This window comes from Protopterus annectens, chromosome 7.part0 (genome assembly GCF_019279795.1).
Source record: "Protopterus annectens isolate FY-2018-M chromosome 7.part0, PAN1.0, whole genome shotgun sequence".
Classification (NCBI taxonomy): domain Eukaryota; kingdom Metazoa; phylum Chordata; order Ceratodontiformes; family Protopteridae; genus Protopterus; species Protopterus annectens.
In genome coordinates, this window is record NC_056739.1 from 1,277,870,944 (window position 1) to 1,277,887,638 (window position 16,695).

Sequence of the window (16,695 nt, forward strand, 5' to 3'; positions counted from 1 at the left end):
GCTGGTGGAGGAATACAGAAGTCCAGGAAGTCATCAAAAGAAAGGAGTGCAAGAAGTGGGAGATAGAAAAGACTGACCAGGCTAGGAAGGACTGCTGGTTGACTAACAAAGAAGCTAAGAAAGAAGTTGTAATAGCAAAGAATAGGGCATTGGAGGCACTTTACCAACTTATGGAAAGTGACTCAGTAAGGAGCACAAAGAAACTATATCAGGTTGCAAGGGAAAGACAGAAAGATAAAGATGATAGTCAGACACCCTTCATAAGGGATGCCAGCAACAACCTCCTCTCCAGTCCACATGACATCAAAGGCAGAGGGAAGGAGTATTTCCAGCAGCATCTGAATGAAGAAAACCCCACAGAAGCTCTACTGGCCCAGAAACAGCCTACAGTGAGAGAAGAGGAGGCATCCACTTTAGAAGAAGTAAGAACAACACTAAGGAAAATGAAGTCAGGGAAGGAAGCAGGCTCAGATGAGGTCACTGCAGATATGATAAAGTAAGATAGGGGATAAATGTCTCCTGAGGATACTAATAGCAGTGTGGAGAGAAAGGCATATCCCAGATGTCTGGAGAATAAGCATACTCATGCCAGTGTACAAGAACAAAGGGGACATCCACAACTGTGGGCAGTACATAGGCATCAAATTCCTACCACATTGCATGATAGATCTGGAGAGGGTGGTTGATAAACAGATATGCAGAGTAGTAGAATGTAAGATGGTAGATAAACAGTTCGGATTCAGAACAGGATGCAGCACAATTGACCCGATGTTTGCATTGAGACAGATACTTGCGAAAAACATAGAGATAAGGAGAGAGTCCAACTGGGCATTCCTAGACTTGGAGAAAGCATATGACAAGGTCCCAAGAAAGCTGATTTGGCCAATACTGCGGTGGTTTGAAGTCCCAGAAACATTGGTAGAATTAGTGCAGGCTATGTACAAGGACCTAGTGACTCAAGTGCGAACAGTGTTTGACCTCACAGAGGGCTTCCTAGTGGGAGTGGGTGTATACCAGGGTTCAGCTCTGAGCCCACTGCTGTTCATACTGGTGATGGACTACATTAACAAACAGGTTGGAGGGGACAAATCAACAAAGCTGCTGTATGCAGACGATCTGGAAGTACAGGCAGATTCTGACCTAGAACTTCAGCAAAGGATAGGAGAATGGAATGCAAATCTGAAGGTACATGGGATGAAACTAAGCACAGATAAGACGGTGGTAATGGCAGCAAATTGGGGAAACTGAAGAAGCTGAAAATAGAGATAGAAGGGAAGATAGTGGAACAGGTAAACAGATTCAAGTATCTGGGAGGGGTGGTTGAGGAGAAGGGTAGTCTGAATGAAGAGATCAAAGCTAGAATCAAAGGGGCTGCAGCCAACTGGCATAGAGTATCAGGTGTAGTCTGTGACAGAAGAATGCCAAAGAAGCTGAAAAGTAAGGTGTTAAAGACTTTTTTACAAGTTGCTCCAATTGCAGAAAAGATCAAAGAGAGCAGATTATGGTGGTTTGGGCACAAGTGTAGAAGAGCAGAAGACAGTCTGGTGAGGAAGATTTGGGACAGACAGGAAAAAGGTAAGAGGAAACAAGGACACCCAGCAAAGAGGTGGATGGATTGTGTGAAAGAAGATCTGTGACAGTCAGTCATGAGTGTTGAAGAAAGCAGTAGTGTGGCACTGAATCAAGAGAGTTGGTGACAGTTAACACGATACCCCAGCCCCATGTAGAAAAAATGTGAAAAGGGTGACTGATGATGATGATTTCCCAGTGCTTATCCCATAGATCTGACTCAAGCTCCCACCACAGCTGCACTTATTTTGTGTACTTATTTTGAGATTACAGAATCTAGGTCTTAGGGTCTATAATAAAACATTTCAGAGTTTGATGGCATACCAGCAAAAAAAAGGAAATGTATTGTTTTGTTTAAAAAGTATAACTTATGATACTACTTTACACACAATGTGTTACATCTTTAGAAAGAAGATTCCAAACTTTGCAAGCCATTTGCATGATCACTTAGCATTTAAAATGCAGTTCACAACCTCCTTAAAATTACTTGAATATGCTGACATTTCTATCATACTGTTGCTTCCACTCCTTGGTTAATGTCCATAGCTCCTCAGTTTTTTTTTGTAAAAAAAAAAAAAAGAAAGGAAGGCTTGATTATTTGATTCCATGCTTTTTCTGGTATTTCAGTGGCTACTGCCCCTTTGGGATCCTTTTTTTTTGGCACTTTCAGATGATTTTATTTATGTATAGAAATTTTTTGTAGCAGGAGCAGCAAAAACTTCTCACCTCTCATACTTCAGTGAACCACCTGGCGATACAGTACAGTTCAAACTTTTCATAGTTTATGAAACGCTTGTTTGCCACATGTATCACATAATCCCATAGTTACACATGCAAATACACACACACACACACACACACACACACACACACACACACACACACACACACACACACACACACAGACACACACACACACACACACACACACACACACACACACACACACACACTGGAATGATATCCCTGAACATATCAGGAGAATTTATCCAAGTATACTCACTCAAAAAGTCTCTTAGATCATACTTTACTACTTCTTCTTTCGGCTTTTCCCTTTTAGGGGTCGCCATAGCGGATCACCTGTCCGCTCATGATTGGCAGTGGAGTTTTATGGTGTCAAGTTGCCAGCCCGGCGCCCAGCCTTCCACAGAAGGCACACACACACACACACACACACACACACACACACACTCATGCTTAGGGCAAATTTAGAGTGTCCAATCCACCTATGAAGGCACACACACACACACACAGACACACACGCACACACGCACACACTCACGCTTAGGGTGAATTTAGAGTGTCCAATCCACCTACAGCATGTCTTTGGGATGTGGGAGGAAACCGGAGCACCTGGAGGAAACCCATGAGACCACAGGGAGGACATGCAGACTCCGCATAGATGGGACCTCAGCTGAGAATCGAACCGGAGAACCTCTTGCTGTGAAGCAGCAAAGCTAACTGCTGCACCACCGCGGCCGCCCATGCAAGTGCTTCATAGATACTGACTGATATTTACAAAACAGAGGTCTTTCATATAACACCTAATTTCTGTCAGCGTAGTCACTGTTACTTTCTAATAATTTCATTTTGACGCTTTGGTGGAAGCTGAAATTAATCATACAGTTCTCTCTGTCTGTCACATTTTTGTTTTGTTTGCACCCCCCTTTGATTATTTCTGCTGCACAGTGTTAATGAGCCTTTCCTGAAAATGCACCATTAGGTACCTTAATAATTTAATGGCACATTTTTGCCATTGACATCATATTTAAAGACTTCATATTGCTTGTTTTGTGACCGCTCAAATTTATACATCCTTTCTTGAACATAAACCCCACTCATCTGAAATTGTTGATAATAGAACAGAAAACATTTGTGTTTTTGAATAAGTCACTCTGCTTCACACTGCTCAGATTATACACACAGATCTGTTGTAGTTATACCCTTGCAATACAGAGCCCTATATGTGAAAGCAGGGGCTGAGATGTTGATAGTCTGTAGTCTGTAGTCTGTACGGCACTGGGTCATCTGCCTGCTGTACTGCTCCACCCAGACATGCATTTAAACATACAAGATGAGTAAATGGAACCTGAATATGTTCATGCATGTGACATAACACATATGGCAGTACTCTTAGCAATGGACTGTAACTCAAGGTCTTTTCCTGCTACAGGCAAAATTGCAATGTTCACAAACGTGCGCACATGGCAGATGGTACAAAATGTCTGGCTTTGTGCATGACCCATGACAAGGTCTGTATACACAAGGTCTGCTCAGTATGAAGCATAATAACTTTAGTCTTGTGCTTCAAACACACATAGTTTTTACTTTTCAACAGATGTAGATTTATTGATTGAACTGTATAGGTAGAAAAGATCTGGTACAAACTGTTGGGTATTGTTGGAGTGTATAATACTTTCTTACACTTCATATAGTACTTTGTGAAGAAACATGAAGGTGTGAACCACCACTGTTTGCAGCCATTGTTTTCTGGCAATGAAAAATGAGTCATAAGTGGAGTGCTGGGTCAGTGTTTTGCACTGTATTAATTCTAAATGGCATCATTAATACACTTGTTGCAGTTCCTTCAGTGTTGTAAAATATAATTATTTATTTGATTTGTTAACCATGCAAGTGGATTGCTCTATTGACCCTTTTCATCTATAATTATGGCCACAGGGCAATACACAATTACAACAAAAGTGTTTGTATTATTTATTGGTACATAGGGAAATACTGCCAGCCCAGCCATCTGGAATTTTGTAAATAATCATACTTCATCTGTGAATATCAACATGATTCATATGCTTTTCTTACAAATGTATTAGAACTATAGGTTAAGTGTATATTAAACTACTGGTACAAAAGTATGTGTTGAACAGGCTTTGTACAGTACTGAATTTCGATGATGTGTCCAAAGAACAGAAATGTATATAAACTATATACCTGTGCAAATGTATACAATTTAACAGTAGAAACTAGAACATACAGAGTTAACTTGCAAAACTTCAAGAAAATAAGTTGAAATGACCTTTTATAGCAAAATCGTAAAACAAATTATCTTTCAGTTTCAGTCAACAGTAGACACAATGTCTAGAGCTAGATGTTTTTATATTATCTTGAAAGAGAGGTAATTACTAGCTTTAATATGTAGAAGTGGAAGCCATGGTGGTGCAGCGATTAGTGTTGTCACCTCACAGCAAGAGGTTCTCCCGTTCGATTCTCGGCTGGAGTGCCTTCTGTGTGGAGTCTGCATGTCCTCCCTGTGGTCGAAGATGTTAAAGACATGCAGGTAGGTGCGAGCGTGAATGAGTATGCCTTCGTTGAAGGTTGGGCGTCAGGCTGGCATCATAAAAATCCACTGCCAATCATGAGCGGAACGGAGTTCCGCTGTGGCGACCCCTAACCGAGAAAAGCCGAATGTCTAATATGTAAAAGTGTTTTATTGGTTTTTGACTTCCAAGATCTGCAAACATCTGAGACTCACATTGGGATGTCAAATGCTACAATGGGGGTTTAGCTTGGAAACTGAAGTCAGGTGACAAAAAGTGATGTCATCCAAGTTAACCCAGCAGTAATATTTGATATAAATGTAAGAACTCTCTCAGAGAGAGACTGTGTATTTTATCTTTGACCTAACAAGAACATCAACCCATCATCACCACTTCTGCATATGCTTTGCTGTAAGTTTAAGTTTTTAGGGCATAGTAACTCTTTTAGATTCAGTCAGGAGTATAGTAAAGTATAGCTTAGATGTTTTCTTTATTTATTTGAGACTGTCCAGCAATGTTGTTTTAAATATTCCCTGTGATTTTGAACTCTGATGTAACTGATTACTTACTGAGTATTGCATTGTTCTTTTATTATTTATTATTAAATATATATTAAACCTTTTAATTGTGGCTGGTCTGTTTAAAGATATTTAAGCTCTTAGAGTACTTGCATATCTATATGGTGACACTGTACAGGCCACTCCAAAATAGCCTTGCTCTTGATCAGACTACCATTTGGATTAAAAGTAACATTACAAAGTAGGTTGGACATCCTTTATTAAGGGCCTTAAAGTAGCTGATAATGGGTTCTGATGGCAGTGATAACTACCTCATAGTCTGGGCAGAAGAGGGCATAGCTAGTAAACCTGTGCCAGCCTTTTCCAGGTGTGTGTTTATGTATAAATCAAATCACAAAGTGTGTGTGTGTGTGTGTGTGTGTGTGTGTGTGTCAGCTACTTGGGCAGGGACATGAAGCACTGGTTAGACAGAGTGTTGGGAGGACTTGGCTTGAAACCCTGGCTAAGGACTCCGAGTCTTATTGGGATCTGGAGAAAGAGGGAGAAACCAGCCCGACTGACTGTGATATCTGTGTGCTCTTAAGGGAAATTGTACTTTAATGTGTGTGTACTTGTCATCTTCCCAGTTTGTACGCCCCCCACTGTTGCCAGTGGTGAAATTTGAAGGTCCTTGATTACTGGGCCAGTGTTGTGGTGCCACATTTGTCACAGGTTCTGTGAGTAACAATTATATTGTTGTATAAAGGTGTTCATGAGCTTGTAACAAGTCACTAAGATTTTTTTCTATATACATACAAAGCAAAAAAGAGTTTTACAAACTTTTACAAACTAGTATGATCATACTTTTGCAGCAACAACTAAGTGAAAAATATGTACTTTGGTAGAAAATAGTGACAAAGCCATACATAGAAGTGGGACAAAGGCCCAAAAATAAGGACAATTTTTAAATATTGCTCTTATAAACTTAGAAAGATAATAGAATAGTACGAATTGTTTGAAGGGTATGAAATCTGAAACTGAAATGTCTGTCAATATTTTCTAAGTTCAGTCTTTAATGATTTGCCACTAATTTGCCAAAAAAACCCCCCACAATTTCATGAAAAATGGACAAAAAATGTGATGCAAAATATAAAATAGCCACACAATACAGCTGGGAACCTCTCAAAAAATGGACACTTTTTTAATATTAGTACTGCTAACTTGAGCAGCTGACAAAATAAAAGAATCTACATGCATTTCTGAAATAAAAGTAATCTATAACTCTGATTATTACAGTTATTTATTAATTGTAAATGCTCCACGTTTTCTTCCAAAATTGTTATTTTGCGGAGGGATTATTAGGGGAAGAGCAACATTTTGAGCCAAAATCAGGGACAGTTGAGAGGTTTGGATATGCCTAATTCTATAAAGCAATTTATTTGCATGTACCTCTCAACCTGTTAATGCAGGAAATCTGGACAAGGCCAAATATATTGGTGGAACATATAAACAGAACTAAAAAAATTGCTCTTTTATAAACTGAGACAGTTGATAGAATAACAGGTCTTGCTTTAGCATGCATTTTTCTGAAGGTTGTATAGTCTGAAACTCAGTGTCTGTCATTATTTAGTGACTTAATTCCTAAACGATTTGCCAGAGAACCACAAATTTTATGAGGAACAAACCAAAAATAAGAAGCAAAAATCTATTCATTCTGCAAAAATCTGGACAGTTGAGAGGTATAGTTCAGCTGGGGTTGTCTTTGAGCTTGCTGCCCTTCCCCCTCACAAAATCATGGTCGAATGGAGCCTCCCCCTGCAGCCATTCCATTACTTGGCTATTTCACCCCATTTACCATAAACACTAATGTGCATACTGCTTTACTTCCGCAATGATTTGGACTTCATTTGAAAGTTTTATTTTGCATTTTACAGCACAAACACTAATGGACATCTGCTAAACAAAGCAATGCAGTCTCACAATGAAAACAGACTTAGCATTAAAACTTCTCTGCCCTCACATTCATTGAAACAGCATTGAAACCCACATTCAAAGAAAATACATTTTGCCAGTGGCAGATAAAGATTAACTTTGGGTTTGGGCTGTTTTCAAATCACAGCCCCCTTGCACATGAAACATACACATCCTCATTCTTACACCTTTCTGATTGTATTAAATTATGTTCCTTGTACAATACAGTACAGTTTTAGAGGAAATTTTACATTTATTGTTTTGAACATTTTTCCAGTAAACAATGAAACAAAATGCATGTGCCAATAATGACAAAACTGCCCAATTCAGAACATTTACATCATAAAAGTCTACTCAAACTTCTATAGTCCACCAGTACCAGTAAATATGCACAATCTCTGAAGAAGAAAAAGTCATCTAAATAATTCCACATTAAAGAGATCTGTAACTAAAGAAGAGGTTGCTGCTAGCAAACAACTTAATATTTCATTGTTTTATGTACAAATAAAGTGTCTGTTGCCCTGGAGGAATAAATTGCCTATGTTACACTAAAAAAATGATAAGCTAATATTGCAATAGGGAATGGATGGCAAACTGATAACAGGTTCATAGTTACTAGGTATCTTCACCAAAAAGCAGTGCAGCATCTACCCCCTTTGCAACACAGTACAGTATCAGCAATGCATCTACCTACTGTGGGAGTAGAACCCACAGCTTTCTGCATCAAAAGCAAGTACACTACCTATTGTACTATTAATAATGCAAGCTGACTCAGTATAAGCAGCACTAAACTTTTGCTCCCCTGCAGCTCTCAGCTCCTTGTAAAATCTACTCACTCAGCTGTATCTCTGAACTTTGCAGCACAAGAAATCTGGAAAAAGCCAACATTTATTGGAGGGGGGACAAAAGCACAAAAACCAGGGACACATTTTAAACATTGCTTGTATAATGTTGGAAAGTTGCTAGAATAAAATGCTGTGTTACCGCCATACATTTCACTGCCAAGTCTTGAACCCAGGACCCCGTGCAAAACAATAAGAGCAACATACCACTATGTCAAATCAGCTGTTTTGTGAAAGAGAGGTTGACTGAAACTTGAATGGCTACCATTTAGTGAATTCAGTTCTCACCATAGCTGTCAACATCTTAGCACAAACACCTAAACAAAGCCAATAATGGGGGAATACAGCCCCCAAACATATTCAGTGATTTCAGTTCTCACCATAGCTCTCAACCTCTTAGCAAAAAAACAACTGGACAAAGCCAATAATGGGGGAATACAGCCCCCAAACATGTTTAGTGAATTCAGTTTTTAGCATAGCTCTCAACCTTAGCACAAAAAACCTGGACAAAGCCAATATTGGGGGAATACAGTCCCAAAAATAGGGACACATTTCAAATATCCATCTTATAAATTTAGAAAATTGCTAGAATAAAAGGCTTTGTGTTACCATGTACTTTCTGAAGAATATGAAGTCTGAAATTCAAATGCTTGTCATTTTATTTAACATTTGTTAACCAGGAAAGTCTGACTTGAAACAAAAGCCAATTTTCAGCAGAGGCCCAGGGAGAAACACTGCAGATACATGTCTTTGTAAGATGGGAGGACACCAGAGCACCCAGAGGAAACCCACACCAACACAGAGAGGCATGCAAACTCCACACAGAAGGCACCCCAGCCAAGAATAATACCAGAAAACCTGTAGCTGTCAGGTAGCAATGCTACCACTGCACTACTGACTTTGTAAGGACACAAAAATACAGAAACCACAGATTCTATGAGGAACAGAATAGAACAAACATGAGGGAAAAATCTGCAAACTTTTTACAAATGGTGGTGGGTAGGGAATTCAGGCTCTTGCCACCTGGGCCCAATGTACAGGGTTCAAGCTTGTTCTCTACCCACCACCATATAGCAGTTTGGGCATTTTACACACACACACACACACACACACACACACACACACACACACACACACACACACACACACACACACACACACACACCTCAAAGTCCATAAAATCAGGTTGTAACATCCATTCACAACCCATAAATGCATCCAAGCATGTCCTTCCATCTAGCCCGTAATGACAAGAGCAAGTCATTCCTGTGAGAGCAGAGCAAGCTGGGTGCTACCCAGCCTGAGGACGTTGCAGTCTGATCCCCCTTCAAGTCTATGCAGTTGTAACTGCATAGACTTCTGGGATAGTGGTTCTGCATGCTATCTTCCTAATCTGGACTGCTGGTGAGGCAGTCTGGATTCTTTGCGCATGCTCCAGACTGGTTCACCAGCAGTCCGGAAATGCTGCGAGTGTGCATGCGCTATGTTCCGATACTTGCGTTTGTTTTATTCTTGTATTTTCTTTTTCTTTTATTTTCTATTTTCTTTTCTTCTTTGTTTACAGATTGGGGGGGGCTGCAGTCCTGCAGCCTAATAGCACGAGACGCCCCTGGTAAATCTTCAATATATCATTCCATGGAGTCTGTTATTGTTATTATACAATGACATTATTTAAGAAAAAAATACTTACTTTTCTTAAATAATGCCATTGTATGATGGCTTTGTGATGTTTTTCTGCTTTCCTCGGTTATCACACTGCTTTTTTTATGTAATGTGTATGTGTATGGGACTTTTGTTCCCATGCTTACACAATACATCAGTGCTGTGTATAGTAAGCAATGGAGAAATTTTTAATTTAGAAAGAGATACCTGGATACTTTGAAGGTATGGGAGAGATGGGACATAGAAAATAAAAGGATAATCAAGTATGTTTCTTTAGTTTTTCATAACGTACCTGATTATTCTTTTATTTTTGTCTGTCCCATCTCTCTTGTTGGTTTCAAGTGTCCGGTTTTGCAAGTTTATTTATTAATTTTTTGTTTAAGTGATGGCAAAGTGAAATTTTTATGGCATATATTAGTGGAAAAAAGTCCGGATGACCGGACCTTTTTCCATTGGTATATGCTCAGATTTACAACTGGTGCACTGGTTGGACTGACCAATCCGCATGCTATTTTTTTAATATTAATGGCCAATCATTGTATAATATAGTTTAACCAAAAGATTAAATAGAGTGTATTCATCTAATGTAAGAGCACAGAACAAAACATTTTCACACTAGTATCATAGAAATGGAATAGGAATAAAGTGTAGAAATAAATGAAGGAACCAACAGGAGGCTAGTTAGGAGTAAGTTAACTGTAGTTCAGTGACAGATGGAAAGTAGGTAGCATTGCCTAACAATTTCTGGGATCAGTAAAAGTTGAAGTAGTCAGTTTGGGAGGTAATGTCGCTAAGGAATATTTCAAAACATAAATCATCTGCTTATTATTTGGAGTTCATTTACCCATAATTCTAAAACATTTATAAGAACATAATTCTTTTAAATAGTCAATCAATTTTGTCCTAAAGGTGGGATGGTTTGTTTTATTCCTGATATTTTCTGACAGGAGGTTCCAGTTATTGAACACAATCTTCTTATAGCTCTTTTTTCCAAATGCCTTCACAGATTTTGGCCTTGAGAGGATTAAATACTATTTAGTATTAATTTACAAGTCATAGGAGAGGTCCTGATACTTGGTCACTTGTGGGTGAATACCTACTTTGTGATAGATTGAAGATTAGTGATAACAGGAAGGCTGCACATGCAATGACTGACAAGTTGGCTTTTTGTAGGTTAAGGCAAAGGTATTGGGGCAAAGTTTGAAACCTATATAGCTTGTTAATCGAATCAAAGGTTCCCTATCTATATCTAACGTTCTCCATCATTTTCTATACTATACCTCACAATGTCCTTAACTCTCACCTGGACATGCTGATAAAGCAAAATCAAGTAACATGTGCTAGATGTGGGGAGATAAGCGCAGCCTCAATGATTTGTGGATGTAGATCGAGTAACATATGCTAGACGTGGGGAGATAAGAGCAGCCTCAATGATTTGTGGATGTAGATCGAGTAACATATGCTAGATGTGGGGAGATAAGAGCAGTCTCAATGATTTGTGGATGTGGAGCTCGGAGATATTCTTCCATAGTAATTGCACTAGCAAAAAGATCAGGGGCACTGTCAAGTGGCTTCCTTCTAAGCATTGATTGACATGCTGGTGCTTGAGTAATGACAGTGACTACGTACTCCATATACATAATTTCATTAATTGTGTACATTAACCAATGCAAAACACAGGAGCATACCACTTATAGGCAGGAAACTATTCCACCTTCTGAATTTGTCCATTGTACCTCCTGCTGTCATCAGACAGCCTATCTGTTCACAGATTGCCCCTATATGAGCACACACCCTGCATTTCTAATAACTTTCCTTTCTTACAACTAGATACAGCTAAAGGCTACCACTGATTTTTCTCCCAATCTCTCTTTCTATGATGAATTGCTCCCTAACATCAGTCAGTGTAAGAAGGTACAACAGTGTTATTTTTATTAGCATACAGGTTCAATATTTGAAAAAAGATTTTTAAAGAATGCAATGGGTTGTGAGATCAGATTTCATAGCTTGCCTGTCTGATGCTTTATGCTATCCCATCTACACTACAGTGCTCTCTAATAAATGCAGAGCCTAATATCCCCCTGTAGAAAGAAATGTAACTACCAGCATGAAAATCCATAGGAAATGAGTCTGGCTGGGCAGATTTGTGTCAGTGATGGTGTTCTTCTTGAATATGTTCATTTTATGTTTGCATCTTGCATCTACCTAGTGTGTCTAGGTAACCCAGCTGTTTGCAACCAAAGAGAATTATACACACACACTTTTAGAGGATAGAAGCTGGCAAGTCACTCAGCTGATATAGGTAACTAAATATCTGTAGGTATTCTAGTGAGCTAGACTGATTTTCACAGACCATACCTCTCAAATTCTTAGAGCAAGAAATCTGGATAAAGCCATAAATAAAAGTGGGACACAGGCCCTAAAATAGGGACATTTTTTAAATATTGCTCAGACAAACTTGGAAAGTTGATAGAATAACAGGTTTTGCATTGGTGTGCATTTTCTGATGGTTATGAAGACTGAAACTCAAATCTGTCATTATTTTCTAACTTCAGTCTTTAATGATTTGCCAGAAGAAACACAATTTTATGAAAAATGGACCAAAAATTTAAAGCAAAAATCTAGACATTCTGTGAAAATCTGTACAGTTGAGAGGTATGCCACAGACAGACACAGCAATCTTGTACATATGTATTAGAAAGGACTTTCAAGAAAAAATGAATTATGAACTTTTAGTATTCATAAAGGTTAGAGCAACTGTCCATAAATGAGCTTTTGCATTCAGTTGACCCATATGACCGAGTCTGACAGTGTATGTATTATGCATTCTGTAACTGTAATCCAGAATAAAACAGATTCTCCCTATATACTGGATAAACCTGGAAAACAAGCCCAGTGCACTGTCCAGGTACAACTATTACAAACTGTATTCACTTGTCAATATGAAGGCAAAATTTCTTATAGCTCTGATGACAAAAGTGATCACTGGTATTGAAATGTGTTACAAAACAAAAGGAACAGCATACTCGATTGAAGCCGTTTGCCAAATGTGCTGACTGTAAATATGCTTCAAGAGATGAGAGTAGTTAAATCTGACACCCTTTGACTTTATCAGGCAGCAGCTGTAAAATAAGGCTACTGTTACAACTCAACATTCAACATAAGAAGTGTGGACAACCCCTGTCCTGCAGTCATGTTAGTGTTTACAGAAATTAAGGGCTTTTCTGGCATTCTTCCTTTGTATTTTGAAAACTGACAATGCAGTTCTGCATGCATAAAATGTTTCAGTATCACATATTGTAAATTAAAGTGATTTAATCTGACATGTCAATCTAAATGTTGTACTCCTTCTAAGCACTTGTAAAGAATATTTTCTTTAACTGTACCTTTGAGCTAAAGGGTCTAAGTATCCTAAACATGTTTGGATACTTGCTTTCTAGAACTTTGACAGTTCTTCATAATCAAATTATTTACGAAAATTAATATTAATACTTGCCAGTCAGAATTCTGTTGTATCATGCATATAACTATGCAGCAAGTCCAAGCAGAGTTACTAGTACTTTACATGTGTAAAGAATGCTTTTCTTCAACATACATTGCCTCTACATTTTGTTATCTACATGAATAAACTGGAGTGTGTATCCATTACACTGGTGTATCTTCAGAAACATGAAAAGAAAAAAACAGTATAGTCAAACCTTGAATGAAGCAAAGAGGCTTCCATGGGGAGATGAAACTGTCGCTTCCGCATGTTTGCAGCTTGCATTACCCTTGGCTAATGATTGTCATTGTAATCCAGGAACAGAAACATCCGTAGTAGAGGAGATAGGCTCCACCTCTCCATGATATCACTGGCACTAACCAGATGCAGCTTGTGTGATGTGAGTATCCTCCCTTGCTGTGACATCATATGCCCTCCTACTGTAGCCACCCTTAGCTGTAGCCAGTGTCCGTAACCCAGCACTCAGTATGAAATGAAAAAGAAAGTGTGTGTGTTTTAGAGAAACTTGACATATTCTGTTCAGTTTGACTTCTCATTGAAAATCCATTAAATCCATTAACATACAGTGATATAAAATCAAATGAGTACTTTTATTTAAACAAAACAAAACAAAAAAAATTACAAAAAATGTGTGTATTCAAGATAGCTAACATACTTTTATCTCACTTGTGCAGCTATGATTTTGTAAACAACCATAATAACTTTTGTTTGTTTAAGTACTCTCACTGAATGGCCAATAGGGTAGGTCTATTTTTTATCTCTTTGGTTATAGATCATTAAATGGAAAGTAAACCAAGTTATGTATTTACTTAATCTTATTTTATTTTATATGTTTATTTTATTTAGCATTTGAACATCATCTGCTTCACTGTTTAAGAGGCTTTTAAGATAATGGCGACCTCCAGTAGAACAGCTGATGTGTATCAAGTTGTCTATTTAATGTTTTCTGAATACTGGAATATGGATGCAAATAATAAATTAAAAAACTTCAAAAGCAAAGGTTTAACACTTATTTCCCATTGTACCTTTGGTTATTGTCTTCTTCCGGGCCCAAGGCTCCAGGGTAAATAAATCTTAACATTTGCTATTTATTTTCTCAGTAGTCATATAATACATTTTGGTAAATCCTGTGGTTGCTGGGTACTGAATCAAGTCAAGCTACATTTTTCAGTTTGTTTTAGACTTGTACCAACAGATTATTTACTACATTTATGCTATAAATAAGTGGAGATGAGTATCAGTTAATATGACCTGATGAGGAAATGCAAGGTCCAGGACTACTGTGATGAAAGGAAATTCAAATACTTTTTATCCTGTACTGAAAAGTGAATTCACTTATGCCAGCTAGAGTTAGTCTCTGAGGCAGAGAACAAGATATATATGTTCTCTCAGAAGACAGAATAATGTCCCCTTGCTCCTTGCCTGTAATATTTTTGTGGGTCCTCTGTATCCGATAATTATTTGTGGCCACCCAATTCTGTTATCCTTCTGGGACCCTTACAATCATTGATCACATTAGCCCTAGTGTGGCTTGCAATTCTGTTAATCCTGACAGCTCTGTTAGGGACTCCAAAAAACTTCACAGCTAATCATGCAATTGTCTAATGTTGGCAAAACAAGACAGGCTAGAAGTCACTATTTCCATGCAGAGTTGTGTTTTCTGACAATCTTTAAAGACACAATGTAACATTGTTGCCAAGCATGAAGGAGAGCAGCAGATTAGATTACCAGTGTTTCTTAAAGAAACAAACTGCTCTCAGTTACAGATAATCTGCTTTGTTTTGCAGTAATTTGAGCAGTAAAAAAAGATAGCAGGGACACACCAAACTCACTCATGCATTTCTTTCTGCTACTGTTAGGGTTGCTTTTCTTTTAATTCAGTCTCTTGACAGCAGCTTCTTAGTTACTTCCATTCAGCGGTGTCTATCAAAGATTTAAGATTTCAGTTTGTTCTATACTCTTCAAAGTACTGTAGAAACATAACATATGGCAGTTGGTTAGGACCCTTGGCTCACCTAGTATGCAGATTTTCCAGTCTGTTGGATAAACTGCAGTTCCTAATCAGTGAGCAGCTATTAATTTATTGTTCTTTTAGCTCTAAATAAACCTGTTAGTGCATACACCACTTATATAAATACAGCAACTGTTTTACAGTTATCTTATACTTTTATATTTACTAATAACAGAATTTCTGTGTATACTTCAGGTATGCCTACCTGCAGTAATAGAGAATAAGGGCTTTCATTCCAGATCAGATGATAGTTAAAATGCTAAACCAAGTTTTACTGACTTCTAAAAACATAACAGTCCCAGTGTGAAAATCTATGATTATTTATGTACATGAACAAAGTGCATACATTAGTTGTAAGTGAGAAAGAAGACTTTCAAATACAAAGAACAGAGTTTACTTGCAAAACAGAGTTGTAAACTCTAATGACAAATAAAGACTGCTTGACCTTCCAGGCTGCCTATTTCTTAAAGTACAGGATAAAGTATAGTTTTCTCTACTGCTAATAAATGTTACCTTTTATATGTCCTATGAATCATAGAAGTCAGTTGAAGTTTTGATCCTGATGTCTCTTCAGTAAAGTCACTTTAATAACATAACCTTGAATTTCCATCTTGCATTCTCTTGTTCTCATACAAATTGTTTTTGTAAATATATTATTTATTTGGGGGATCACATCACTTTGACAAATTCAGGCCAGCCAAATTATAATTCTTTGAAATAAGATAACTGACTATGCATATTAAAATTTGACAAAGGCAAGTAACAGAGTTGTTTTTGCAGACTTGGACATTACAACTCCGAGATTTCAGTCTCAGGAACAAGAAGTTTTTCTTTTACCCAAGACTGAGTGATCTCTCAGTTAGTTTAAATGGTGTAGATGATGGAGACAGAAACAGGAGGCTTATTGCCCTGTAAAAAATAGCTTTCAGTTATATGCCTTTGTCAAATTCAGCAATAGATATGTCAATCTGATCAGCTTGTTTTGGTAAACCGAAATTTAGTGATGTCAGATAACCTGATTTCCCATTTTTGACTCTGTGGAGTCCCCGGAGGTTTTGGAAAGATTTTTGTACCCATCTCCTCTGTTGAACCCTGATTGGCTGTAGCTCAAGGCCAACAGCCTGATCTCACTGAATTGTCACCTGGCCATGGGGCAGGGCTACTTAAAGCTGAGGTCTTCCCTCTCTATTTCTCCCTAAGATCCAGCAGATCATTTCAGATAAATTCTGTGTCAGGATATGTAACTCAAGGCCTAGACATCAAAATGAGCATATGATATTGGGTGGGAGGTGGAATGGCCAGTGCTTCAGTCAGTGTACCATTGCATCAACTGAAACTCAGGTGGTACTCAATCACCTAGCACTCCTGG

At 38.2% G+C, this 16,695-nt stretch overlaps 1 protein-coding gene across 1 annotated transcript in view; it reads right to left on the bottom strand.

Annotated features, from left to right (window-relative positions):
* The window catches only part of CLN6 (CLN6 transmembrane ER protein), a 351,455-nt gene extending 337,852 nt beyond the window's left edge, over positions 1 to 13,603 (bottom strand). Inside the window, exon 1 of the mRNA XM_044077893.1 lies at positions 13,512 to 13,603. Within this exon, the coding sequence (XP_043933828.1) occupies positions 13,512 to 13,579 (68 nt within the window). The 5' untranslated portion in view covers positions 13,580 to 13,603. The remainder of the gene's footprint in view (positions 1 to 13,511) is intronic.
* Positions 13,604 to 16,695: the final 3,092 nt, after the last annotated feature.